Below are 27641 nucleotides of genomic sequence, written 5' to 3' on the forward strand. Positions count from 1 at the left end.
TAGAGGTGGGGTCTGGTGGGGAATGGCAGGGCTGCTAAAGAAATCATTCATCTGCCATGCTGCCAGGCATGGGCGTGCTCTGAAAGTCAGTGTTTTTTTCATAATTCTTTTGGGTAGGAGAAAGAAGTGACTAGCAAGGAGAGTCAAGGTTTAGGCTTCCTGCACGAAGGTGCTAGGCTTTCAGAGGCTGCCTTAAAAAGGCTATAGATTTTTCTGGGCAGAAGGTTGGTGATTCAGAGCCTAGGCTATCCTTTCCTCCGGTAGAGTAGGTGCTGGTGCCTGACCAGGTGGTTTCCCTTAATTTTTTTGTTCTTTTTAAATCCAGTTTAAAAATTCTGATTTCATTGCACAAGGATATGCCAGATGGAAGTGGGCCCTGCTTTCCCCAGAAAAATGCACTATCTTAATCATGCCAGTACAGCCTGCCAAGGAGATATCTAGCAGATCCTCCACTTGGCAGCATGCGGCTAAGTGGATGTGCCTGCACATACACACACACAGACTCACACACAGATGTGTCCTTTTGCTCGATTATTTTTCTGTTCAAATTATTGTCACATACAGAGTTGGATAATAACCCCTATCAGCTTGTTAGACTCTCTTGTCACAAAAATGTACTTTCTTACAACTGAAGGGTTGAAAGTCCCAGGTCGAAGTATCTGCCATTGTCTTCTGGTTCACAGTTGGTGGGCTTCTCTTGTGTATGTTGGTGTCTTGATATTTTTCCCGTGGATATCTCAGTCCTAGTAGATTAATGCACACTGTAACAACCTCACGTTACCTGAATCACCTCTGTAAAGATTCAAATGCAGTCATATTCTGAGGTATGTCAGGGATTAGAACTTCAATGTATGAACATGGAGGGAACACAGTTCAGCTCAAGACAAGGCTTTGCTGGATTTTTCATTGTTTTAGGCTCTGAAAAATTGCAACAGACTCAAGGGTTACAGCATTAAATGCATCTTAGGTTGTGTGTTGGTGATAAAGCGCAGTTAACTCAGCAGTTGCCTTACCTCAGGAGTACCTGATAGTGGTGAGCGCAGAGTGCTCAGGAGTATAGGTGTGCAAAGGTAAATAGGATGCTAGGCTGTCTACCATTGTCTATGCCTACAATGCCGTGAATCACTTAAATGGCAGAATATTGAGGTTGGCAACCGTTACTGAAGGGCTAAACTATTATAATGATATTGGGGAAAACAGGGGGGTAAAAGTGGGGGTGGAAAAGAAAATCCCTCAGCTATGTACTGAAGGAGAGTGAAGAAATGAAGAGACTTGGGGTGGGCCAAGGCTAGGAACCAGCCCCACACTTTCAGGCAACTCCAGCAGCCCCACTGCCACCTTAGAACTGCCATGAAGGCCACAGGAGGGGTGGCGCAGAGGAATGAACTTCTGGCAACATTTGCAAGAAGTGTATTTCGTGAAGGCACTAAGATCATCTTGCCAAGAATAAGAACTATGCTAGAAACATTACTGAAGAAATCTAAGTGTACATTCTTGCTCTCAGATGCATGAGTAAGTTATAACACCTTATGGATGGTAGGTGCATGAAGATACCTTCTGTCTAGCTCCTCTTTTCATCTCGGAAGCAGAGGTGGAGACATAGGCCCCCAAAGTGGCTTGCCCAGAGTCACAGCCGATCAGTTAACCAGTCGGGAGCGCATGCTACAGTTGCAGTCAGTCTGGCAGAGCTCCTCCATTCCCAGCAACACCTCCGTTGCCGCAAGACGGTCTATTTGTCTTTGAAACTTTATCCTAACCACTAAAATGGCTACCGTGCAAAGCCTTTTCTGTAACTTAATTATATGTTGGTCCTAAAATAATATTCACAGTATTTAGGTGTGTTAAAAAAAGAAGTCATCCAGCTACTTAAAAAAAAACATTGGCTTCTGAAAGAAGAAAATTTAACCCTAATGTAATTCACTATAAAGAGACTTGAAAGTCTCCCTTTGGGGAATTGACCATTCCCACTTTGAGAGGCTCCCCTTTGGCTCCTGCCCCACTGTCCCTGCAGATGCTGTGCTATTCTCTCCCCTGAGTCACACACTGTTGGTCTGGGAGCTTCTCTGATGCCCTCAAAACCTTAATTGGGTAACTTAGATTAATAAAATTTTATGTGTCTGAGTTAGTTCTTTCACTTTTGTCTTATATGTACTCAGAATTTACACCTTTAGAATTGTCATGTCCTATTCTCTGATTCTAACATTCTGAATTTAGGAAATAAGTTTCTGTCTTTCAGCCCTGTGACTGTTCATTTCCAAAACTATGATCAACCCCTTGGTATTTTTATGGTCTCATCTGAAGATTGTTAGTTATTATTTCACTTTTTTAAGATTTTATTTATTTTTCTTGAAAAATCAGATTTACAGAGAAAAGAAGATACAGAGAAGAATCTTCCTTTCGCTTGTTCATTCCCCAAGTGACCACAACAGCCTGAGCTAAACCAATCAGAAACCAGGAGCCGGGATCCTGTTGTGGGTCTCCTACACGTATGCAGGGTCCCAAGGACTTAGGCCATCCTCTGCTGCTTTCCCAAGCCATAAGCAGGGAGCTGAAAGGGAAGTAGAGCATCCGGGATATGAACCAGTACCCATATGGGATCCCTGCATGTGCAAAGCTAAGATTTAGCCATTAAGCCATTGTGTCAGCGCTTCTACTCTCTAATACAAGCCTGGATTTTTTTTTTAAAGATTTGTGGGTTTTTTTGTTACAAAGTCAGATATACAGAGAGGAAAAGAGACAGAGAGGAAGATCTTCCATCCGATGATTCACTCCCCAAGTGACCTCAACAGCTGGTGCTATGCCAATCCGAAGCCAGGAGCCAGGAACTTCCTCCAGGTCTGTTACGTGAGTGAAGGATCCCAAGGCTTTGGGCCGTCCTCGACTGCCCTCCCAGGCCACAAGCAGGGAGCTGGATGGGAAGCAGGGCTGCCAGGATTAGAACCAGCACCCATAATGGGATCCTGGCGCGTTCAAGGTGAAGACTTTAGCCGCTAGACCACCGCGTGGGGCTCTTTCTTTTTTGAGGCCTCATTGGTGAGTCTTGAAGTGATATGACCAGGTATGCACCCATCCTGTAAGAACACCTGAACCTTGGATTAGTCTAGGAGGCAAACAACATTTTCATTGTTACTCCAATCAAGAATGTGCAGCCCAGATTGGCATTTGGAGGTGTGGTATGTGTCAGACTGATCCATGCAGGATACATTTGAACATCCACTGTGAAAGGGGAAAGCAGCATGCTTACATGGAGGGGTTGCCTTGCACGCAGCTGCATTTGCTTCTACTGCAGCTCTCTCCTTGTTCACCTTGCCCTTCCCCAAACTAATTGCTACATTCACTCTGGGAGGCTGTGACTCAGAGCCTCTCTCCTGGGATAAGTGGCTTGTTCACTACAACAGATGGATCTGAAGGCCTGGATTGACGAGCTACAGCTGTGGCAGACTCTGTTTTTTGTAGGTGGCAGGTGCTTGGAATTTGTAAGTGATTTTTGAGGAAAACATTAAAGCAGACCTCCTCAAGGCCTGCTAAGAAGTCTTCTCCAACTAAGACTTCCATAGTCTATAGTTCTTGGGTGTTTCTTTGCTGGCATTTATATTTAGCAATTATAATTTCTGTAGATTTGTTTTGAATTTCCTTTTCTCCCACACTGAATCCAGCTAATTGCTGGTATTCCACAGATGTGTTTCAGGAGAAGCATTTGGGAAACCCTGGCATAGAATGGGACGAATACACACCCTTCAGTGTTGCTTGTTTAGTCTTCAACCGTTTTCTAGCTTAGATGAGCCAGGACTTTCACTTGTAATGTGGAAGAAAGATGCTATGGTTCTTTTTCTAAATGGACTGTTCGGACAGTCCCTAAACTGCATTTGTGAACACTGTACATATGTCACAGGCAGAATGTTCATATCTGTATTTCCATCCATGAGTGTTTTCAATAGTTTTTATTATATACAGAACACAGAAAAATGCACATGGAGTCAAGAATGAATCTTCACCTTTCAAGTTGACATAGACATTGAAGAAAGATGACATGCAATTGGGATTTAGAGCCAAGTGCAGGGAAGTATGTTTGCATGAGCTCCAGGAATGAAGGAGGTTAATGTGGGGATAGAGACAGAAGGTGACCTGAGCCTTACACGATGCCAGCAGGGTGGAAGACACAGTTCTGGCCTACCTTGGGGGCAGAGCTCATACTGACTAAACTGCCATTGGAAGGGGAAGAGTGAAAAGACAAAATTAGCCAGAACCAAAGCACATGGGAACCTTTGAAACCAGCCAGCAGACTTTGGTAAAAATCACACACACAGAGTTGGGCCCCAAGATGAGAGTGCGTTAGTAGAGTGACTTGAAAACTTTTCTGCCACGGAGTCCGTATCCATCTGGCATAAACATCCTACAGAACAAATTTATTCGCCCGTCATTGTTTACATATTAATTTTTTAAATCCATCACTAACTTCACTAACTAAAAATAGAAAAATATTTCATAGTGATGTCAATAAAGATAACATTAGAGAGAAGATTTGGATTGGGGTGAGAATAGATAGCAGTATGAATGAATAAGGGATTAAGACAACCCAGCAAATTCCACTTCTAGGTATTTTTTGAAGAGAAATGAAAGCATTTATACAGACCTACATACAAATGTGTGTAGCAGTTTTATTCATAATAACTAAAAACAAGAAGGAACTCGTGTCCCTCAGCTGTAGATGGTTACACTTTATACTAACTTTATGTAATTGGATGCTGCCAGTTGGTAATAAAAGCAGCAACGTCCTCATTCGTGGAACAACATGAACGAATCTCAGATGTATTATATTATATGGAAGAAACCAAACACAAAAGGCACATACTAAATGAGTTTGTTTATATGACAGTCTAGAAAGAGGAAAACGACACGGAGGGAAAAATAGCAGCGGTCTCCAGAAACTGCAGGGGGACCTAGGGGGAGGCTGGAGATGACAGAAGTGTGATGATGGGTGCACAGCTGTACTCACTTATCCAGATGTGGCACAGCGCTTTAAGCTGCTACTTGGGACACCTGCAGGCCATATTAGAGTGTGGTTTCAGATACTGGCTACTTTGCTACCTACTAGAGCATCCTGGGACAGTAAGTGGGAGCTCACTGCTCAAGTGCTTGGGCTCCTGCCACCCACATGGGAGACCCAGATGCAGTTGCAGCTTTCTGGCTTCCTGATGTAACCATGGCCACTAAGGCCATTTGGGGGAGTAAAGCAGAAGACGGAAGATATCTTGCTGTCTCTGACTCTTCTTCCTGTCATCCCGCCCCTCCCATAACTATCTTTTAAATAAATTAATCAATATCTTAAAAGGAAAAAGATTTTGCGTTCATATGAGATATGTGAGCAGGTTCCCAGACTCTGCCTCATCGCTTTGCTGCCCTGAGAGCTGCTCTTTATCTTACTGGGCCCTCTATATCCTCACTGTGGTCAATGGGAAGAGGAAGACTTGTTCCTTTAAGAGTATAGCCTCGAAGTCACACAGATCACTGCCACGGCTTCCCTAGTTACCAGACCTGGTCACATGACCACCTGTAGCTACTAGAGATGTTGGTAAAGATATGACTTATGCTGTGTATCCACGCACCCAGGTAAAGCTGAGTTTCTATTACCATGAACGAGAAAGAACAGGCATTGGAATGTGACCAGTGGCTGTTAATACAAGGACCAAAGATGGCCCAAACAGATTTCCATGAGCTGATGGACATGTAGGCTTGGACAGTGGACGAAGAGAACAGACCAAACTAGCAAAACAGATTTAGGAGCACCAATCTGTGAAGATCATAAGCATAAACTTTTTTTCTGGGAAAAAAAAAGATGGTATTCTTCTGGGCCCCCAGATAACATTACCCATGCGTGGGATTTTATTAGGTCCAATGATTACGAGGGAGACTGGGGAAGTGTTCCAAGAGCTGGTAGGAGAGCTTTCGAAAGGATATCGATCACATGTCCTGTGTGTGTGTAGTTACATCCAGAGGTGTTGATTTGCTTAAGGTTTGATTCTGTCTCACATGGATACTTTGTAGCTGATACTGTTGCATCATATCAGGAGGCATGTATGTGCACATATCCTGTTGTCCCAGTTTTGGTGATAGCAACGTAGTGGGGCTGGTTGGGTTGAACTAGGCTTCAATGTCCATTCACATGTACGAGAGCTAAATGGGACGTGGGACAGACTGAACCAGTCTGCTGTACATACTGACAAGCATTGGAACCAGGGTAGGGAGCAGGCCTGATGGGGGTTATGGGGAGTCACCCCAACTAGGCTGCAGCTCCCACTGGTTTGCGTGAGGACCGAGTATGAAGTAGGCAGGATCGGGCTGGACTGCAATACCCATTGGCTCGCATGGAAGACAGGGCTGGAAACAGAACTGACCCAGCAGTTGCAACGACCAGCATGTGCAAAAGCTGATTGGGGTGACAGACAGAGCCAGCCCCTGTACTAGCAAGCACACACAAGAATCAGGTCTGGGATCACCTGAGATGAATTTTCTTTGGAAATCCCTTCAACTGAACTGTTGATCTCAAAACCCCAACCATGAAGAGACTATGTCAGCCAGTGGATTCTGCATAGAGTTCATTGTTCTTGGAGCAGCGAGATTGGCAGCAATGCAGACCTGTTGAACTATCAAAACTGCTTGAGCAAGACCCTCGGAGCATACCCCACATCTGGAAACTGGGATGGGAGGGAGGCTGGGTGGGGCTTCTCCCTTTGTTTCTCCCCTGACCCCAGATACAGGGGGAAAGATGATATTAGTATGGAAACAGTGGTCTTGCCCACTTTCCTGTAGCCCTTGAACCTTTGTGCCCTAATCAACTATGTAAGATTATTTTAAAAAATTAAAAGAATTTTTGGAGAAGTAAAAAAAAATAAACTGCTCATATAGTAATCAATGTATGTATTTTCAGTTTGCATACTTGAATATTAGGATTTTTAAAAATCCTGTTCTTTGTAAAGAGACGTGAGAAGTTCAGGCACCAGAATCATCGATAATGCTCAGATTAAAAAAGAGTAGTACAGAGGCCTGCACCTTCTCTCTGCACCCCTGCTAGGCTGCTGAATCTGAATCTCTGTGATTACAGGCCAAGTATCCTCATTTTTATAAACACTTGCAAGATAGGTGGCTTTTATGCTGAAAGTTGAGATCCAGGCCTAATATGGTACCTATCTGAAGTACTGGAACACTTTTTTTTTTTTTAATTATTTTTTCCCATTAATTACAATGTATTACGCGACACAATTTCATAGGTACTGGGATTCTCCCCCCTTCACCCAAAGCCCTCCCCGCCCCCGTGGATTTCTCCATCCTGATGCATAGCCACAGCTCAAGTTCCGCTGGGATTCCCTCATTGCAAGCATATACCATACATAGAGTCTAGCATCCCATTGTCCAAATTCAACGACCTCTTAGGGAGGCCCTCTCAGGTCCGAAGGCAGAGCCAACAGTGTCATCCCAATCAACTAGAAGCTCCAACATACCATCAGCAACAGTCCAGGTATGATGAGGCTGGTGCAGAGTCCACTGACTGATTTAGACCATCATAGCGTCTCCCCTTGTCCAGTATTTCGCTGCCAACATATAACTGAGGTGGTTGATTGATCTATTCCATCTTCCGTCTTTTCTTGGTTAATGTTCTGATTCCTCCATTATGATTAAGGGGGTTCCCAAAGAAACTTTGAGGTGTTCCCAGACCAGGTTCCTACATGTACTAGTAAGCACAGTGCCCGCCACAGTCCATCACCCCAATCAGCTGGTGGTTGCAACTGCTGGGTTGGTTCTATTCTCAGCCCCGATCTCCACTGGAACCAATGAAGTACTGGAACACTTTTGCAAAAGGGAGAATAATACATTTTTAACTAATTTAAAATCAATACAGTTAGAATATTGAGTTTTTAAAAATAAATTAGGTGAGAGTTCTTCTTTGTCACAAGGTTCCAATATATATGTGTGTGTGTAAGATATATATGTGTGTGTATATATATATTTATACATACATATATATATATATATCTGCTACGGATTCTTTCTAGGTGTTGAGGAACCAGAGATTTCCTGCCTCCTATCATCATGCAGTGGAAACTGTTGTGAATATGCTGATGCCACACATCACTCAGAAGTTTCGAGACAACCCAGAGGCCTCGAAGAATGCCAATCACAGCCTCGCTGTCTTCATCAAGGTGGGTCCTACAGGGGAGAGGCTGTTGTTCACGGATCTAAGAGGTTCTAGAAGTAGAGTGACCCGTGTGGTGTAGATCTCCAGCTGTACTGTGCATGTGTTTAAGTTGAAGGATGAAATTATTCACGGTACTGATCCTTGCTGGCTATTTTCCTCTGCAGAGATGTTTCACCTTCATGGACAGGGGCTTTGTCTTTAAGCAGATCAATAACTACATCAGCTGCTTTGCTCCTGGAGACCCCAAGGTAGGGTGCCGTTTACACACTGTTCCTCTTGTTTGGCTGTTCTGTGACGCATCTAAAGCCTATCTGCCCCTGTGTTTTCTTTTCCATACCATAGGCAAAACTTAATGTCCTTCTCTTGAAAATACTTGTACTTCATTGGATGAATATATATATGTGAGATATTACAAACACAGTATGACACTTAGTGAAACATATCCGTTGATTCTTTCATGTACACCTGAAATGACTTCTTGCCTGCGATACTAAAAATATATTGAGTGTGAAATTCTTCATAGAAGTTGGAGAAACATAAATAACAAATGTCTTGAAGATCCATTAAGGACATTGTCTAATGAAATATGTTCTCAATTTTCGAACACACTTATAACCCTTTTGCAGTGGAATTCTTAGGAAGCGAAAGAGTGGATATATTATTTCTCACCGGTTTTTGAGGACCTGTGTAAAGCACCCAGTGTGGTATTTGGTTTATGACTAAGCGTGTTTTTTCCCACAGACTCTCTTTGAGTACAAGTTTGAGTTTCTCCGTGTGGTGTGCAATCATGAGCATTACATCCCGCTCAACTTGCCTATGCCCTTTGGAAAAGGTCGGATTCAGAGATACCAAGGTAACTTTGTCCACAGGGATTGCCTTTTTCACAAATAGAGCTTGTCTTTTTAATAAAAGAATTGTTTCAAACCGTATTAGAGTTTCATGATTTTTTTTCACTAATAGATAAGCTGATGTTAAATTTTTGTTTTAAACAAGTATTGATAAGCGTTATCTCAAAGCCTCCTTTTTTCCAAACGTATCAGATTTGGTCATACTGATGTAATTTCTTTTTCATTGAAAAACTCCTTTGGTTTAACAATAGAAATTCATTTTATTTACTGTAGTTTCTGTTTTATTTGTTTCATTTTCCTTTTTTCTTATGAATTAGCTTTTCTTTCACCAACTGTGGAGTCAAATGACACTCCTGTAGGTAGGTATGGGGCGTGATGCTTGCTTTCTTGCATTTTCCCTCTCAAAAAGAAAAAAGAATGCAAGTGCTTGCTGAAATGCCTGCATACGCTATTCATTTCAGCATTTCTAAACATTTTAGTCAGTTTTTAAAGTCTTGATAAGCAAATGAATTTGTTTTCTCTGTAGCCAAAACACTTACTACAGCATCCCAGTAAGGCATCTGGTATTTTGCTCTTGAGATCACTAGGTATTCTGGTACCTAGATTCCTTTAAGAAGTAAAGCAAATGGAAAAACTCCTACTTCACCCCAGAAGTGCATTCCACCATTTCCATAGCTCTTGTCCATGGTGGTGGCATGCTTTGTCACCTGCTTTTTATGTCTGCATGTTGAGTCTTTATCAATTGTTGTGTATCCTTGGAAGAGAGTTAGATTCATGGAGATTACTTTATCTTCACTGAATAAATCGAAGTGAATAAATTAGTCTGTCTGGTCTCAAGTAGAATTTATTGCATTTAATGCTTTGTATCTGCTCAGGTTTGTTTATGCTGGAAGAGGAAAGGTAGAAGTAACTGTAGGGACATTCATTCACAGATGGATGCCTCCCTCCAGGCAGCCTTGTTCCAGCTTTTAGAGGACAACAGGGTAGACTGTGGCCCTGGAGTTGGCATGTGTGCATCTAACCAATATTTACCCAGCACCAAATGTCAAGCTTTGGGATACAGCTGTGGACAATCCAGAGGAAAATCCCTGGCTATATAATAGAGAAATTCATAGGGTGTTAAGAGATTGACAAATGCTAACAAGAAATAATAACATCATGAAAGGGGGGTTTTCAAGGAGTGAACAGTTGGAGGAAATGAGAGATTAACCAAGCACTCCTGTATTCTCCAGAAGATTCTCTGAGCTGTGGAAACAGCCAGTGATCCAACATTCCCTGATCTAACCCTAATAGCTCTCTAGTCTCAAACCCACTGTTCTCATTTTTGGGCATCCCTGCTTATTTGAAGAATAGCCACCCTGACACCCCTCCAGTTATCTTCATTGTCCTCAACAAACCACACACCACAACTTCCTTGGGTGCTGGGGGAGGCTCTTCATGATCTTTCAGTGATACACTGGGATTAGTTGGCTCCCCCAGTGCCTAGGTTCAGTATGTCATCACCTATACACTCACACATACACACACACTTGCCTCCTCACAGCACCTGTATTGAGGACCGTGACTCTGCCTTCTTCTTATCTGGTAAAGAGCTGAGAGACTGAGCAGAGAACATGCTGTAATGCCCATCTTGTTCTCTGACCCAAAACGGCCCAGTTGTTTGTCTGTACAACTGAGTACTCATCAAACCTACACAAGCTCTCTGTCGAATATCAAGGTATTTGGTAGCAAGAAGGGCTGCCCTAGGCAGGTAGACATGGGTCATATATGGATAATTTGCCTTATTACACCAATAGGAATACATCTTACTTAGCATTCTTTTTCTCTCTCCCTCCTTACTGACCCTCTGCCTTGACATGTGTATGTGCAGCTGCCTACATGGGTACAGGGCTGTGAATACATGCATACCATGTACATACATTTACATACACACATGTACAATGTGAGTATATGCACAGTTAAGTCTCAGGTAGCTTTCTCCTAAGAGAATTATATGTGAATTCAAGCTGTGGGCTATAGCTTGAACAAGCTGTGTTTAATAACTATAATGGTAGATATGGTCATTGTGAAAAAGATAAGCATTGTTCCCCATGTTCAAGTGTTTTATGGGACTTTAGTCAGTATTTGGAGTAGATTTAGATGTAACCATCTCACATGGGATGAAAGTCAAAGCATGGCTCCAGAGACTGTCCTATGGAATGGAGTCGATCCAGCCGTTCAGATCCTAGTGCCAGCTTCCTGCAGATGTGAAGCCGTTCAGCTCTGTAATGAGGTCTAGCTGTTTTAGTTGCCTTTCCTCACTAGAGTTCATGTTTGTTGCTGTCTCTTTACCTGAAGGGCTTTTAGTTTCATTATTTAGCTTGCTGATTTACTAGTTTGTATTAATTTTATATCTAGAAAAGCAGAAGTATTAGGGGGATATTTTATAAAATATTGCATTAAATCCACTTTACAATCAGTGATAGCAAAGTAAATAGATTCTGTGCTAATTTTTTTCATTGTAAACACTTAAGTTGTTAATAGCCAGGAAACGGATAAACGACGTCATGTAATAAAGAATAACATCATCAAGCATACACATGTATTCTTTCATTAATCACAGTTGTTTGCTACACTCTTCCGCAGTGTTTCAGCTGTGCAGTTGCTTCAGTTGTAACTTAATACAGAATTAAAGACACTGTTCTATTTTCCAAAAACTGTTACCAAAGCTATTGGCTAATTTAATCATGTAGGTTGCCTATATCTGCAAACATATGTATTTAAATTTGATTTTTGTGTGAGCATTCAAGGTGTTCAGTAGAGCTGTATTATGGAATCAGCTTCCCGAGTTAAAGCCAAATCTAACCCTGTGTTGACACCAGGGAGGGTGGCATGCAGGGATGGGCTGTAGTTTGTGTTCACAGAGCCTCGGCACCTGCTTAACTGAAGTCGCTGCCATCCTCCTTTCAGACCTCCAGCTTGACTACTCCCTGACAGACGAGTTCTGCAGGAACCACTTTCTGGTGGGACTGTTGCTGAGGGAGGTTGGTGCCGCCCTGCAGGAGTTTCGGGAAGTCCGCGTGATTGCCATCAGTGCGCTCAAGAACTTGTTGATAAAACATGCTTTTGATGACAGATATGCTTCCAGGGTGAGTGGGACCCACCAGAAGGACATGTGTGCTCAGTGTCCTTTATTTTAACTGTCATAAAGAAAGTAGCCAAATAGAAAACCTGTGATCGGATTAACTAAGACTCCAGTCTGATTTTGAAATAAAATCAGATGTCTGTCTTCATATGCAGACAAATAAAAGAAGTGGCCAATGCCAGCTGAGTTGGCCATGCAGGTCCCAAGAGCCTGGGCACCGACTTACCGTGCATGTCTTCATTTCAGAGTCATCAGGCGAGGATAGCTACTCTCTACCTGCCTCTGTTTGGCCTGCTCATAGAAAACGTCCAGCGGATCAACGTGAGGGACGTGTCTCCTTTCCCTGTGAACCCAGGCAATGTACGTAAGCATAGTCCTGTAGACGCAGCAGTGTGATGACCTAAAGCAACTGTAGGGAAATGTCACAAGCCAGCTGGCTTGGAACAAATGTATTCTTTCATGGCCAACATCACAGTGTTGATTGAGTTGCTACGTTTGGTGGTTCTCCTGGAAGAATCTCTTCTGAGCCTCCCAGTTGGTGTCTTACACTGTAGCAGCCCTTGGCATCCCTGGGGCATTGTCTGCCTTGACCCCGACATGGCCTTCTCATGGCTTATGTCTGTCTCTGTGTGCCATCTCCCTTTTTAAGTTGTGGATTTAGGGATCATCCAGTCTGGCCTCATCTTAACCTAATACAGCTAACCTACATTAGATACAGTTTCATTCTGAGGTTCCAGAAGGACATGGACTGGCAGAGAGGGGAAGGAGGCAGGGAACACTACTCACTCAGGGTACAGCCCCCTTTATTTATTTATTTATTTATTTTCAGTTTGGCAATAAAGCCATTATATAATTCACAATGCTCCTCTTAAGTGGTGTTTCTAGCTGAGATGGAGTCAGTGGATAAAACCTTCTTCCTCAACTCTTACTTAAAATCTTGCTTTCCTCCTGCCATGGTGTCTTGAAAAGCCCTAGCATTATCATATGTACATTTAATTAAAATGTATGGAGGAAAGGCAAAGCAAGCCGTTTTGACCTGTGTCCTGCAGGAGCTCATGCTAGCCCCGTTTGCAATAGTGGTCTGTTCTGCATTTTTAGCAAAGCCACTTCTGTGGCTACAGTTCCTTTCTTGTCTGTAAAATTAGAAAGTTACAGTCTCAGTAGTGCCAAAGTGAGGGGCATGAGATTGTCAACCCAAGAATTGAACATTTTGATTTATATTGTCTTTGGACAGTCAATTAAACATATATTAGGGGAAGGATGACCCCAGAAATTATTGCTAAGCTTTTTGGTTGAGATTTTTTTTTACTCTTTAATACATACTAGTTTGTCTTACTCAAAAAGGATTTTTAGTGTCATTTTAATAGTACAACTTTATCCAAGCGTGATCACTATCAATTAAAAAAGACTTTAAATACTAACTCATAATAATGTACATTTTTAGGTTGGTAGAAGTTCTATCAAGTAAAATGTATGTTCTTTGTCTCTCTGAACCTCAGAGGACTTATCGGCTTTTACTTTGGACCAACTCAGCAATTTCCCTTTCCTTCTAGACTGAACTGGCTCTGTTGTTACTGTGGCATACAGTGAATTCCCATGCCTGTGTCTGTCCCTCCCCTCGCCCAGTGATGTGTTGTCCCATTTCCACACCACTCTTCCCCTCAGAAATGTCCCACTGTGATGACCTATGCTTTTTAGATTATCTTTAATCTATGTAAAAGTACTTCTGCTGCTCTCAAAGTTGTAAATTTTCAGTATGCTACACAAAACTCGCCCATCTCTTCCTCTAACACACTGCACGTCACACTTGAACATTCTGTAACTGCTTTTCTAACCAGAGTAAGGAATTCGGGGCCACATGTATGATCTTTGTACTGTTCTAATCCTGTGAAAAACACAAGGCCATTCTTTGGACGTCACCAAAGTAAAATCCTCATTTTTGGTTTAAAAAAAAAATTAGCCTAATTGCTCCATTGAAAGTTCATGTGACGCTCCAGATGTTCAGAGACTGGTGTTGCTGTTGTTGTAACTCCCTTTGCTCTCTGAGGTGAGGGAGAACCAGTGCCCGAGCAGAAAGGACAGGAGTGAATGGAAAGAAATGCTGCATGTCTTTGCCGAAAGAGAAGCAAGTATTTTATGGCTTTATGGGACAAGACTTCTCACCCCCTCTTTGATAGCCTGCTCCTCTGCCCCCTGCCTCGCCCCTTCTCAAACCCCTTTGCCACTCTCTCCAGCACACAGCAAGCAGAGCGGGTGTCACTTCTCCCACCCAGCTGTGTTGACCGTGGCAGATGGTTCTGTCTCCTTCCCATACACTCATGCTCACACAACTCTATCACTCAGTGAGTCTCATTCAGTCATCTCTGATGGTTTCCTCTATTCCACTGTTGGCAGATTGTGAAGGAGGAATCCCTTGCTTTGCCAGCCGTGAACCCGCTTGTGACACCACAGAAGGGCAGCACGTTGGACAACAGCCTGCACAAAGATCTCCTGGGCGCCATCTCTGGCATTGGTAATGCTCCATGCTCTCACAGGCCCCTGTCCACTGCTGCTTCTTGAGGTGTCTCTGTTCAGCTAGATTGTCACCATGTCCCAAGAATCTTGTGAACCCTGAAGATAGTACTGTAACTCACTGGCTGGGCTGCTTGTTTTTTGTTCAGTGCCTGTTAAATTGATTGTCATTGCCGAAGCAAACCTTCATTGAATGGTTTATGCTTTCAGAAAGTCAAGTCTGCACAGGTGCTGAAGGGCAGAAGGGGGTCATGTTTGGGATTTAGATGACATGTGACAGGATCATTCCTAAAGGAGACAGCATTCCATGGCCAGAAGTCAGTCTCAAAACCAGTTTTCAAAAAATCTGTCCTACAACATTTTTTGGTGTAAAATTGTGCAGGAAAGTACATGACATATATTAAGATTTAAATGGAATAGTTTCTCCATGAGAAAATCTTCATATTTATATCCTATTCATATTGAGTCCCTGTCTAGCATCTTCATAAAGATAATGCTACAAATACATGTATAAATGCATATGTATGTGTGTGTCATAACCTGATTTTACCACACTCTGAGTAAATCAGACACCCTCGTATGCTTAGTTCTTAGGCTACCCAAGAAAGGGGCAGGTCTATGGCGCAGAATTAACCACACACTTTTACCTAATTAATTCATGTCATTATCACCCTTCATGAGTTGCATGTCCTTACCTTTTAAATGGTTATTGTTATTGTTCATATACACTTTTATGTAGGTGATAGAATGGGGTAGAATATAAAATCAGAAACCTTCACCAGTATAAAAATTCATCCTACAGTTCTAACACTAATCCTCAATCACATTTATATCTGTGTATTTTCATAAATACATAGCCATCACTTGGCATTGTGGAGACTGAAAGAGCTAACTCACAGAGGTGCTCTCAGCAGCGGACATTCAGCAGATGTTGGCAGGTGTTCCCCCTTTCTTCTGGGGCCTTCACTCTCTGTCCTGCTCTCCCCACATGCTCAGCCACTGCTCCAGGAGTGGGGAAGGGAGCTTGTTTGAAGGGAGATAGATGCGGCTTTAGATCTAGACTCTGCCACTGACCGGTTGCCATGCCTCCCTATCCACATCTCCAAAACAGTTCATGCAATTTGTACAGTGCTTGGCAAGGCTATCCCCCTGTGCTGCTACTTGACGCTCATTATTGCAAACAGTCTTTTTGCATTAGCTGTGATTTATGATATTTTCAGTAGCCAGTTGGATGAAGCCTGGAGCAGAGAATGTGTTGGAAATCTTAAGGCTTTGTCTTCTTTGGCCAATCTGTAGGATTGTTAGAGAAGTACCCAGCACTTTGTGGAAATTATCAAACCGCAGTGCGAGGACAGTGTGACTACCTGACGCTTATCTGCCTCAAAACTCATCTAGTTAGGCTTCAGGATTCCTTGAGAACAAAGGTTTGAGTGATTATTTCTAGCAAGACCCAAAAGGCCTTGTAGCCATCGATTCTTGGGCTCATGGTGCAGTTAGGAAAAGGATTTGAGACTGACTACAGTTTCTTCTCATTTTCTCTTAAATTTCAACGAATTCATGACAGCCTTATTATAACCACATTCAACTGTGTTTCTTCCCATCTACAAAACTTACCTTTGGGCCCGGCGGCGTGGCCTAGTGGCTAAAGTCCTTGCCCTGAACGCGCTGGAATCCCATATGGGCGCCGGTTCTAATCCCGGCAGCTCCACTTCCCATCCAGCTCCCTGCTTGTGGCCTGGGAAAGCAGTCGAGGACGGCCCAATACATTGGGACCCTGCACCCGCGTGGGAGACCCGGAAGAGGTTCCGGATCCCTGCTTCTGATCAGCGCAGTACTGTCTGTGGCGGTCACTTAGGGAGTGAATCATCGGACGGAAGGTCTTCCTCTCTGTCTCCTCCTCTCTGTATATCTGACTTTGTAATAAAAAAAATAAATCTTAAAAAAAAAAAGATTATGTTGCTATTGGCTGAGACACGATAAATTTACACCACTCCCATCAAATCTAAAGTGACTGAGTGACTTAGAAAAATATGCTTGGGGGCGCGGTGGCATAGCCTAGTAGCCAAAGTCCTCATCTTGAACGTGCTAGGGTCCCATATGGGCGCTGGTTCTAATCCCGGCAGGCCCCACTTCCCATCCAGCTCCCTGCTTGTGGCCTGGGAAAGCAGTCGAGGACGGCCCGATGCTTTGGGACCCCGCACCCGTGTGGGAGACTCAGAGGAAGCTCCTGGCTCCTGGCTTCGGATCAGCACAGCACCGGCTGTTGGGCTCACTTGGCGAGTGAAACAACGGATGGAAGATCTTCCTGTCTGTCTCTCCTCCTCTCTGTATATCTGACTTTGTAATAAAAATAAAAAAATAGATCTTTAAAGAAAAAAAAGAAAAATGCATTTGGTCAGTGCTGGGGCTGACTATAGTCTTTTATTTTTCTGAATTTGTAATTGTCTCAAGTTCATGACAACTGATTTGCTTACCAAAATCTGAAAATGGTCAGGCTGTGATGAGGTGCTGGCCATCAAGCGTCTTCAGCTTGGGGCTAGCAGGCTGTGCTGAGAGCCACCACGCCATGACCAGAGTTCTCCTGCCATTGGTTGAACCAGGCCTTTTGCCTGGAGGCATGCCTTTGGCTCAGCATACAATGTACAGGTCTCAAGAGTTTGTTTTAATTATACTATTTTATTAAGTCTTATCTAGGCAAAAGGCCAATCTATTACTTCTAAAATGTCCGTTGTAACAAGGTAGAGTCTGATTATGCCTTTCAGTACTGTTTTTTTCATCTGGACAGTACAAATGTTATTTCCAAGATTTCCTTTATGGTAGGGACTATTCACATCAGAGATTCCCAAGTATTCTGCCTTCACAGTATCCTTATTGTCACAGTAATTTTTTCATGCTGTCTGAACAGAACTGGCCCAAAATATCAGTTCTGGTCTTTAGATTTTTAAGGCAAAATAATCTAAATACTTTGACACTGTCAACCTAGTATGCATTTGAAAAAATAATATAATTGCATAGATTCGAAGCAAAGTTTGGATATTTTTTCTTTTCCGTTCTTTGTCCATTTTCATTGAAAAGGCAGATTTACAGAGAAAAAAGGAGATACAGAGAGAAAGATCCTCTGCTGGTTCATTCCCCAAGTGGCCGCAACAGCCAGAACTGAGCCAATTCAAAGCCAGGAGCCTGGAGCTTCTTGTAGGTCTCCCACGTGGGTGCACAGTCCCAAGGCTTTGGGCTGTCCTCGACTGCTTTCCCAGGCCACAAGCAGGGAGCTTGGATGGGAAGTGGAGCAGCTGGGACAAGAACCAGAACCCATATTGGATCCCAGTTCATGCAAAGCAAGGATTTAGCCACTAGTTTGAATTCCATTTTTAATGACAAGAATTATTATGAGTGAGTTGTATGTGCCTGATAGACTCTCACAACTTCTCCAACTTTGGAATCAGATGTACACCACTGCCCTCATTTCTTGTGCTATATTAATTTCACCTTTTCATCATAGCTGTCACCAAATGTCTAGAGCTGCAAAGATAGGACATCATCAGAAGGAACTTAGCATAATCTTATATTGAAATTGCAACTTCTGGCCAGTGTTGCCGCAATGTCATTGTGCTTTCCCGTAATTATATACCCATGCTACCGTTCAGTTTGCTGGGACACCTCAGTATAGTTTGAATACTACTGGTTTGTTGTGTGGTTCCATTTTTAATTTGGTGGTTGTGGGTGGATTTCTTTTTATCTAGTCTTTTTATCCAATTCTGAAACAGTGTTCCTATTTCAATTTGGCAATCAAAGGTGGTTTCTAATAAGTGAATTGATATTTACATCCAAATATTTCAGATATTTTTATTTTATTTGAGAGAGAGTTCCTCACTGGTTTATTTTCATAATGTCCACAACAGCCAGAGTTGAGCCAAGTAGAAGTCAGAGCCCAGAATTCCCCATGTCTCTTACAGAGATTCCTGGCAGGGACCCAGGTGCTTTAGCCATCACCTGCTACCTCCCATAATACACATTAGCAGGAAGATGGATCAGAAGCAGAGGTAGAAGTTCAACTCGGGCATTTCAATATGTGATGCAGGTGTCCCAACCCCCTTTGACCACTATGCCCTAAAGTTATTGTCCCATGCCACTCTTGACCCAGCTTCCAAACAGAAGTTACAAGTGCTGTGAAAGCAACTCCCTGTGTGGTTTAGTATTTATTTTAATTCTACTCTGTTTTACCTAAGCTTTTGGTTTGGTTTGATTTTCATGTAGCTTCTCCATATACAACTTCAACTCCAAACATCAACAGTGTGAGAAATGCTGACTCGAGAGGGTCTCTTATAAGCACTGACTCGGGTAACAGCCTTCCAGAAAGGAACAGTGAGAAGACCAATTCCTTGGATAAGGTAATTTATTTTCATGTAACCTAAGTGTTTCTTAGAGCTAATACATTTAACCCAAAGTATTCATGCTTCATGTTGTAGTATCTGTTAAGTGTGAACTATTTGTGTGTGTGTGTGTGTGTGTGTGTGTTTAAACACGTCAGTTAGCCTGTAATAGATGATCAGAACTTGACCCAACATTGGGTCCCATTTCCTCAAATGTGCTGACCCCTGATTCCAGGATTTCAGATCAGGGCTGTGTTTGTAATAGAGCACCTGGAGCACATGATTCTGGCAGGTTGGGTAGTTAGATAGAATGAACATGGTACCATTCAGAATCCCTGCAGCCTTTGTGCTAGAGAATGCTCTTCGTAGCACAATTCTCTGCAGCTGGACACCCATCCCAACAAAGTCAGCTCCCAAAGAGCTTCTTCTCCCATACTGATGCAGAGATGTGGCTTGGTTTGAAGTTACTGTGCTTGTACTGAGCCTAACCCTAACTGGTCCTCCTGACAACTCATCCTTTTTCCTTGAGATTACTGAGGGCCCAGACTATTTGGGACTTTATGTGAAAAGCTAAGCCTTGTGCTTGAATCTGGAACCATGTGTCAGCTTGTAGGGCCGTATCACCTTGGGGTGCTGTTTTTCCCAGGTTATTTCAAGTTATAGGCCAGTGCTTGTGCCAATCCCAGGTGACCTATGTAGGAATATATTCCTGGTTCTCAGACACCATCTGGAATGCATTCTTAGCGTCAGGCTGGTTATCTTGTTGCACATCGTGTGCCTGGCTGTGACATGGTTATCGCTGAACGCCACTCTGTCAAGGCAAGTGTGTGTCATGACATGTTGAACTTTTCCCCTTGACTCCCCCATGCCTCCCCGCGTAGAGGGAAAAGCTGCTCCGAAGGCACTCGGCTTGTATCGTACGCAGTGCTGGAGAGGAGGACGAGGAGATCTGCCAGTCGGCCAGGAGAAACCGGGTCACTGTGGACTTTTCCCTTCTCACCATCCCATCTTTGCCAGAGGAAACCTTGCCTGTTGCGCCCTCCTTCCCACCGCAAGAAGTACTGAGTTCTCCCGGTGGCTTGGTGAAACAGGCGCCAAGATGGTGCACCCACCCCGACCAGTTCTGCCACTGAGCGCACACATGTTGCTTACTTAAATCAAAATATTCATTCATTCCTTAAGTTCAGCTTGCCTGTTACGTATGAAAAAGGCTTGTTATTTAAAAAAAAAAAAAAAAAAAAAGATGTGTGAATTTCAAAATGTTTGGGGGACCAAAATAGACTTCTCTTTTAATTCCATTTTCCACAACTTCTTTGAAGTTCTCATATATTCAGTTGGCCCCAACATCTTGAATAAAACATCTTTTTGTTTTCCACTGATCTTTTTTTATTTTGATATTTGGTCAGAAGAAAAATCTTTTTATTTTATTTCAGTTGGAAATACAGCTTGCAGGGTTTAAGTCTCCTGCTTTTGTAATCATGAAAGAAGCTTCTTGTCCTAGTTTTTTTTTTTTTTTAAAGATGGCACCTGTTGCCTAGTGGCAAAACTGCCTTGCCTCTCTGCTCCAAACTTCCTGACGTTTGCCGTGTTCAGCTAAGCTGATGCTGGTGTGACCTCATCAGTTTAGAGTCTGGCAGAGTGGTGCTGAGGTGCCCCCACTCCCTGCCAGCCCCCCTGCCTGCTGTGGCCCCTGGATGACAGTGCCTGAGCTGCAGGCTTGCGTGGCACGTTCTCAGCAGGAGCACGTGCTCTGCTGGCTCCAACCGCGGCTGCTGCCTGAGGGGTGGTGGACGGTGTGAGGATTCTGGGTCCTCATTTCTGTCTCTGCTCCTAGCACGCGTGCCTTTTTGCCCGAGGTCTTACTGGGCTTTTCAGAAGGCTTTACTTTGCCTGACTACCACTGTGGTTGTCCAGTTGGACCAGGTCATGCCTTCTGGCTCTTCCCTCAGGAGTGATGTGCAGCAGCGACAAGCCAGCACTGCCCAGGAGCAGCATTTGTGTGTCTTCGGCCTGGGTGGCTTCACAGTTGGCAGGTTGCTGGAACCTTCCAGTGTGTGTGATTCATCTCCATTTTAAGAATGTTCCCCTCCAAGGAAGACAATGAAATGATGTTTTCCTCCCTGGAATCTGAAAGAGAAAAATCGTCTGTATTTCTGTTTTAGCATCAACAGAGTAACACTTTGGGAAATTCTGTGGTTCGCTGTGATAAACTTGACCAGTCTGAGATTAAGAGCCTCTTGATGTGTTTCCTCTACATCTTAAAAAGCATGTCTGACGGTAGGTGAAAATGAAGTTGTTTTGCTTAGTTCCAGCTCCTGACTTAGTTTCCAAAGTGTTGAAAGGATACATATTTAAAAGAATTGTCTTTCTTGTTTGAAATGTAAGTTAATTTAAGTTTAGTAGAAACAGACACCTTAATGTGTAAATGCAGCTTTGTTTATTGTTTTCTTTTGCTAGAAAATGAGTTTCGAAATTTGACTAGGCCTGTTTTTAAGATTTCTGTTGAACTTGGACCCATCGTCTTAACTGAAGAGCACAGAGGCTGACAGAAATAGCTTGGGGTTTGTTGTTAGGATTTTATTTGTCCAACAAATTTACTGGCAACTCGCATTATGATTGCTGCCTCTGGCATATTGGTTGCTGAAATCAGAAACATAGTGTCGGAGGATCTAAGCAGGAATTCCTCTCATTTAGGGTGGGTTGGGTGCATTCCTTTCATTTAGAGTGTCTTGAGATTCCTGCTCTGAGTGGAAGAGAGATGTGTTGTTTTAGTTTTCTGGAACAGACACTAGCATCACAGTGGATTGTTTTCGGTTAAGGACTGGATAGTCTCATTATGGAATGGGAATGAGCAGACCCAGGACTGCTAGCTCTGTGCCACATCAAGCTCATGAGTGTGTATGGCAGGACCGTCTCAGTTCCAGCTGTGTGGTATAACATGTGGTATACCATATTCTGATACAGTGTTACCATTCTTATCCAGGTGAAAAACATGACTTTTATTTTCCCCACAACAAATTAGAAAGTGTGCCCTGAGCTCCATTAAGGTAGCTGAATTAAATGAGCTTTTCACAAAGCAAAATGCCATTTTTCAGAGCCCAAAACCCTCCTCTGCCGCCTGTGCCTGGTGGGAGTAGGTGTGAGAATTAAATATCCGCTGGAGATATTTCTACCCCAAAGTCATGTTTCTTTCAACTTGAGCTGCCACGTCAGCGGCGTTGGCAGCCTGACTTGATCACTCAGATGGTGGGCACAACCTGCCTGTCCTTAAACTGCTGAAGGGCCAGGTAACTTTATTCTCCTGGTGATGTGTTGCATTCAAATGGCCCTTTTAAAGAGAAGGAACAGATAAGCCAGCTCTCCCAGTCATGGCAACTTGCACTATGATGGCTGCCTTTCGCTATTAGTTGCGTAAATCAGAAACATGTATTGTCAGAAGACCTAAGCATTCCTCTTATTTTAAAATTAGGTGCAGTTGATTGATTTAACTTTCCCTGCAACCATGATTCTTCAAGAAGCTCAATGACAGAATTGCTAAACTTCTCCAAGTCAGCCTTAGGTTGTCAATGAATAGGAACTCTTCTCTGCATAGGATTAGAAGCCACCAAACCTATGGAGTCCTTGCCACAGTGTGCTGTTCTGAACTGTCTGGACACAGGCCCCATATCTTCCCTGTCAGGCTCCTGGACAAATGTAGAGCCAAAGGCTGTAGTTGCGCATCTTCCCAAGTCAGCAGCATCCCTGCAGCCACCCTCACAGCTCATCTCACATCCTAAAGACTCAGCCACCTTTTCCCTGGATCACATCTCTTCACTGGTGTCTCATCCTTGATAGAAAATGCAAGAATGGCGAGTGGGCATTGGGCACAATGAGCCACAGCTTGGGCCCTCTGCACCACATATTGGAGTGCTGGTTCAAGCTACTCCACTTCTGATCCTCGTCTCTGCTGTGCGTCCTGTGAGGCGGCTGGTGACATCTCGAGTACTTGTGCCCCTGCCACCTACATAGGAGACTCAGAATGAATTCTGGCTCTGGCTGTTGAGGACATGTGGGGAGTCAGCCAGAGGATAGAACAGTTCTCTTTCTCTCCCTTTTCCCTTTACCCCTGACATTCTGTCTTTCAACAGATAAAAATTTTTAAAACAATTTGAAAATATGTCACTACCAGATATTGGCACTCTTTGTTTAAACACTGAACTGTTAAGAGTACATTCACAGGGCCCATTGCAGTAGCCTAGCGGCTAAAGTCCTCGCCTTGAATGCTCTGGGATCCCATATGGGTGCAGGTTCTAATCCTGGCAGGCCCCACTTCCCATCCAGCTCCCCGCTTGTGGCCTGGGAAAGCAGTTGAGAATGGCCCAAAGCCTTGGGACCCTGCACCCGTGTGGGAGACCCACAAGAATCTCCGGGATCCTGGCTTTGAATTGACTCAGCTCCTGCCATTGCAGCTGCTTGAGGAGTGAATCATCGGACATAAGATTCTCCTCTCTGTATATCTGCCTTTCCAATAAAAATAAATACATCTTTTTTTAAAAAAAATACCTTCACAGAGATCTAAGTGCACATACCATTTAATCGGCCACTTCACTTCTAAGCCTCTGTCCTAGGGAGCTGGACACGTGTGCAAAGACCCATGTAAAAGGTTGCTTATTGAAGCATGCAGATTATAGCAAAAGGCTAGGGAGAAAGTCAATAAATGTTTCAACAGGAAACATGGCTAACTCAATACTATGAGCTTGGAAAGGTTTGGAATAGGTTTAAGCTGTGTTAGTTTATGAAAATTCAAAGGATAAAACAACGAATGCTGCACAGAAAGCCAGGGAGCTATGCTGTACGATCTAACAGAGCAGCACTCGGTGACGTGTGATCCAGTTGAAGCTCAGGCATTCCAATGCAGCTGGGTTTGTTTTGTTTTTAATGGAATGACCTGTTCTGTGTATTGGCCGCTGTAGATTGGTCACTTTGGTTGGTCATTTGACCAGCTCTCTTTGGGTATTGATATAGGATTCTCCGTCGTGTACATAATTGCCGGAGTCCAGCTCCAGCCTGGGTTTCGGAACTCGGGAAGGGTGCGTGGATGAGGCGCAGAAAGAAAGAGACGGACCACCAGAATTCCTTGAAGATAGTGGACTATGCAATAAAGCCGTCCGCTTTATTTATACAGTCAGTCAAACTCTGGCTCAGACTTTTTACGTCATGATCAAATGGGTGTTGCTAAAGATAATTCTGCCGTTTGTCTCACCTAAGGAAAGCTCAACCAGTAACACATACCTCTTGAATCAGCTAAGGGAGGAATGTGTCCGGAGGCAGGACCCAAAAGATCAAAGAGAGAGAGAAAGAATGGGTTTCCCCTATACCTGGGAAGTTAGCACCCTTGATTAGCATATCGTCAATGGGAGAGGAAAGGCTGTAAACAAGTCCCCACCACCTGAGGACAGAACACCTTTGATTAACATAGCAATGGTGGCAGCCGTAGCAGCAGTAGGTAAAAACCTTTATGCTAGAAGCGAATATCAGTAACATCAACTTCCAAGCTCGCACAGATACCATACATCAAGTGTTAACTCCGCAGGGGCAGACAGTGCCTAGGCAGATTACTGAAAACTCAGTGGGGAAGTCCGGCAATGGAAAGCGGGCTGCATTCAGGTGATCAAAACAACGTCCCACCGGAGCCCTGCTCGACGGGGAGTTCCTTCGCGGCCTTGCCTGCAATGGAAGCAATGTTTCTCACACCTTCCTGTTTCCCTACATCCATCACACGGCCCCCGGCACATAATAAGTATTAATGTTTGTCTTCTAGATGCTCTGTTTACCTATTGGAACAAATCTTCAACATCTGAACTTATGGATTTTTTCACAATATCTGAGTGAGTACTTTTGTCTTCACCCACTATCTCTTGCTTTTTTCCCCTAGAGGGAATTAACAGATACGGAAAACACTGTACAGTTAAACCAGGAATGGAATGTGGGTCACATGTGCCTTATTTCTGAAGTTCTTTCTCCTGACCTGACCCCAATACCTTTTTGGGGTACTTCACACCCAGAAAGCAATGCCCAGGCTAAGTTACTGCAGGCATGGTGGTGGTTAGAAATGAGAAGCAACTCGTGATGTGTAAAAGGAAATGAGTAACACACAACCTACACGTGACAATGGGCAGAATCTGCTTGTCTTGAGTTGACTCCAACTTAAGCACATGCAGAAACTGAGTCAGAAAAGCTGCCAACATGTTTAAACACGTGTTTAACGCATAAAGAAGAAGTCTTACATAGTTTGTTTATTATCTCATTTTAACTCCTCAGAAACTCTCCAGTTTCTGATTTCCTGAACTGAAGCTCTTTGGAAACATGAATCCACAACTTATCCTTAAAATTGCTTGGACTAGATCATTTTCGACATTCAGAATTTTGTAGACTTCGGGAAAATGTACATAGAGAGTATGTTCCGTAATATTCCTACCACATCCTAGACACCTCAGCATTATCAGGCACATTATTCTGCAGTTTAAAAAAGCTTTCTTCAACCATACTGTCACTGTTCACAGCAACAGGATAAGTCATAGCCATAAGTAGCTTTTTCTGTTAATTTAGGTCACGTTTTTAGTGCCTGATGTATTTGCAGGAACTCAATTCTCAAAGCTGGATGCCCTTGGGAGTGGCAGGGGAGAGGCTGTGGCCCTGTTACCAGCAGGGGGAGTAGTTTGCAGGCTGGGTTCCTGGTGTCATGACCAGTCCCTGTGATTTGTTAGAGGTCTGGTTGTCCTGGACTAAACTGAAATTCAGCACCCAAAGGAATTCATCAGACATTATCCTAGCTATCTGTTAGGAAATACATGATTTTTAAAGAAAAATCAGTGTTGTGGATACATAAAAAGAACACTATATACTTAACATTCCTAAGGGATCATTCCATACAATTGAGCCACAAGAAAGAACTCTATATGAATTTCAGTAAGCATGAACAAGCCACTCAGAGCTGTGTGCATGGCCTCCACCCTAAGTTCTAAGGCAGACAGCATAGGAGTAAGTCCCTTACCGAGTCAATCATAGTCCTACAGGTCATGGGCCCTTGTTCATGGCACCCAACCGCCATACAACACGGACACTTAATCGTTCTCTCTGAGTTCAGAGAATAACTGAAAACCAAAATAAAGGACTAGAGGTAGTTTGTCTTCAGTGCATTGAAAATAGTTGTATCTTCAGATTTGCCTAACAATTTTCCATCTTCTCTGCAGAGTCTGCTTGCACCAGTTCCAGTACATGGGGAAACGATACATAGCCAGGTACCGTGGGGCATTCCAGTTTGAAAGGTTGTTTAACCTGCCATAGTACTTGGACCGAAATGCATAGGAAAGGCCACCTATGATGATTGGTAGTCAGGGTTCCCACAGCAGCTGTGAAGGCAGCTGGCAGGCCCTCAGTTGCCCTATAGCATCTGTTCCCATCTTTCTCTGCATTCTGTGTCCCCTCTGTCTTGTCTTGTCATGCATAACTGTTGGAAAGATTTCTTTAGGGGCTTGTTGCTACATCTTTACGCTTCCTTCCATGTTGTCCCTGCATCCCATGCTGTCTTCCTCCTCAGTCCATTCTCCCTACTTCCTCTTCTTATCATCTTCTTCCTCAAGGAATTCCCTAGCTGTTTTACCCTTCCCACATCCCCTGCAAACATCCTAACCTCTCACCTAACTACTTCACTTCTTTCCTAATGAAAGAATGTTTGCACTCCATCCCCAATTTGTGTGAACTTGCACAAACTTTCTCTAAACAGGGCCTTTGCTTCCCTTAATGGGACTAATCCATGGCAGCCCTGCATCGTTTTGTAGCTAGGCTGAGTGTCAACACTCCCTTTGAGTTCCAGGAGAGCTGGGAATTCCTGTGTGTCCAGCTCCTCTTTCTTGTGTGGGGAGGGGATGGTGCTTTCTCATCTTCTGACTCCGCCTGCTGCCACTCATGTCTGTATTTGGCTGTTTACCCTCTGAGTCATGTGCCGTTTTGTGTTACTTGTGTTTATGGGTTCTTATTCTAAATGTCATAGTTTTCTGTTTTAACATATGTAAGTATACTTAGTTTTTAAGAAAACCTTTCAAATTATAATTTTGGTTTGTTTCTCTTGCTGTATAGACATGACAGGGATTAACACTTTCTAGTCCAGTATAAAGATTTGTTTTTTATGTTAACATTGTTCTCTTCTGGAAGTGTCTGGGGAATTTTCAGAATCCTGCTTTATGTGATGTAATACAAATCTTTTATTTCAAAAATAAGCAGATTTGCACTTTCCTCCTATTAATGTTTTCCATTTTAATTGAAATGTGGGAATACATGAAGTTCTCTAATCTTAACTTTTATTTTTTGTCACAACAGTCATATTTGTATCTGATTTCTTAAGTACCAAATGCAACTATATACAAGGTGTCTTTATACTAACAGCCACACACTCAACACTTTGGCCTTGCTCGTGGCGATGGCACGCAGTGTGTCCTGAAGTTAGAAAGCCTACAAGAACTCGGAGCCTTCTGCAGTAATTGCTACCTCTCTCGTGGCATGATATTTGGGGAGTTAGTGCCAATGGGAAAAAAATGTCTCAGCGCTTCAAACAG

The 27641-nt window shown here is 43.3% G+C and overlaps 1 protein-coding gene across 6 annotated transcripts in view; it reads left to right on the plus strand.

The window, feature by feature from the left end:
- The window catches only part of DOCK9 (dedicator of cytokinesis 9), a 287950-nt gene that overhangs the window by 205003 nt on the left and 55306 nt on the right, over positions 1 to 27641 (plus strand). For all 6 annotated transcript variants that reach the window (XM_004577379.4, XM_058670515.1, XM_004577380.4 and 3 more), the window contains exons 28-37: positions 8052 to 8198; positions 8359 to 8442; positions 8936 to 9047; positions 11992 to 12170; positions 12413 to 12526; positions 14561 to 14678; positions 18932 to 19065; positions 21210 to 21324; positions 24848 to 24914; positions 26280 to 26327. In XM_004577379.4, the coding sequence (XP_004577436.2) occupies positions 8052 to 8198; positions 8359 to 8442; positions 8936 to 9047; positions 11992 to 12170; positions 12413 to 12526; positions 14561 to 14678; positions 18932 to 19065; positions 21210 to 21324; positions 24848 to 24914; positions 26280 to 26327 (1118 nt within the window). The remainder of the gene's footprint in view (positions 1 to 8051; positions 8199 to 8358; positions 8443 to 8935; positions 9048 to 11991; positions 12171 to 12412; positions 12527 to 14560; positions 14679 to 18931; positions 19066 to 21209; positions 21325 to 24847; positions 24915 to 26279; positions 26328 to 27641) is intronic.

Source organism: Ochotona princeps, chromosome 12 (genome assembly GCF_030435755.1).
Source record: "Ochotona princeps isolate mOchPri1 chromosome 12, mOchPri1.hap1, whole genome shotgun sequence".
NCBI classification, from domain to species: Eukaryota; Metazoa; Chordata; class Mammalia; order Lagomorpha; family Ochotonidae; genus Ochotona; species Ochotona princeps.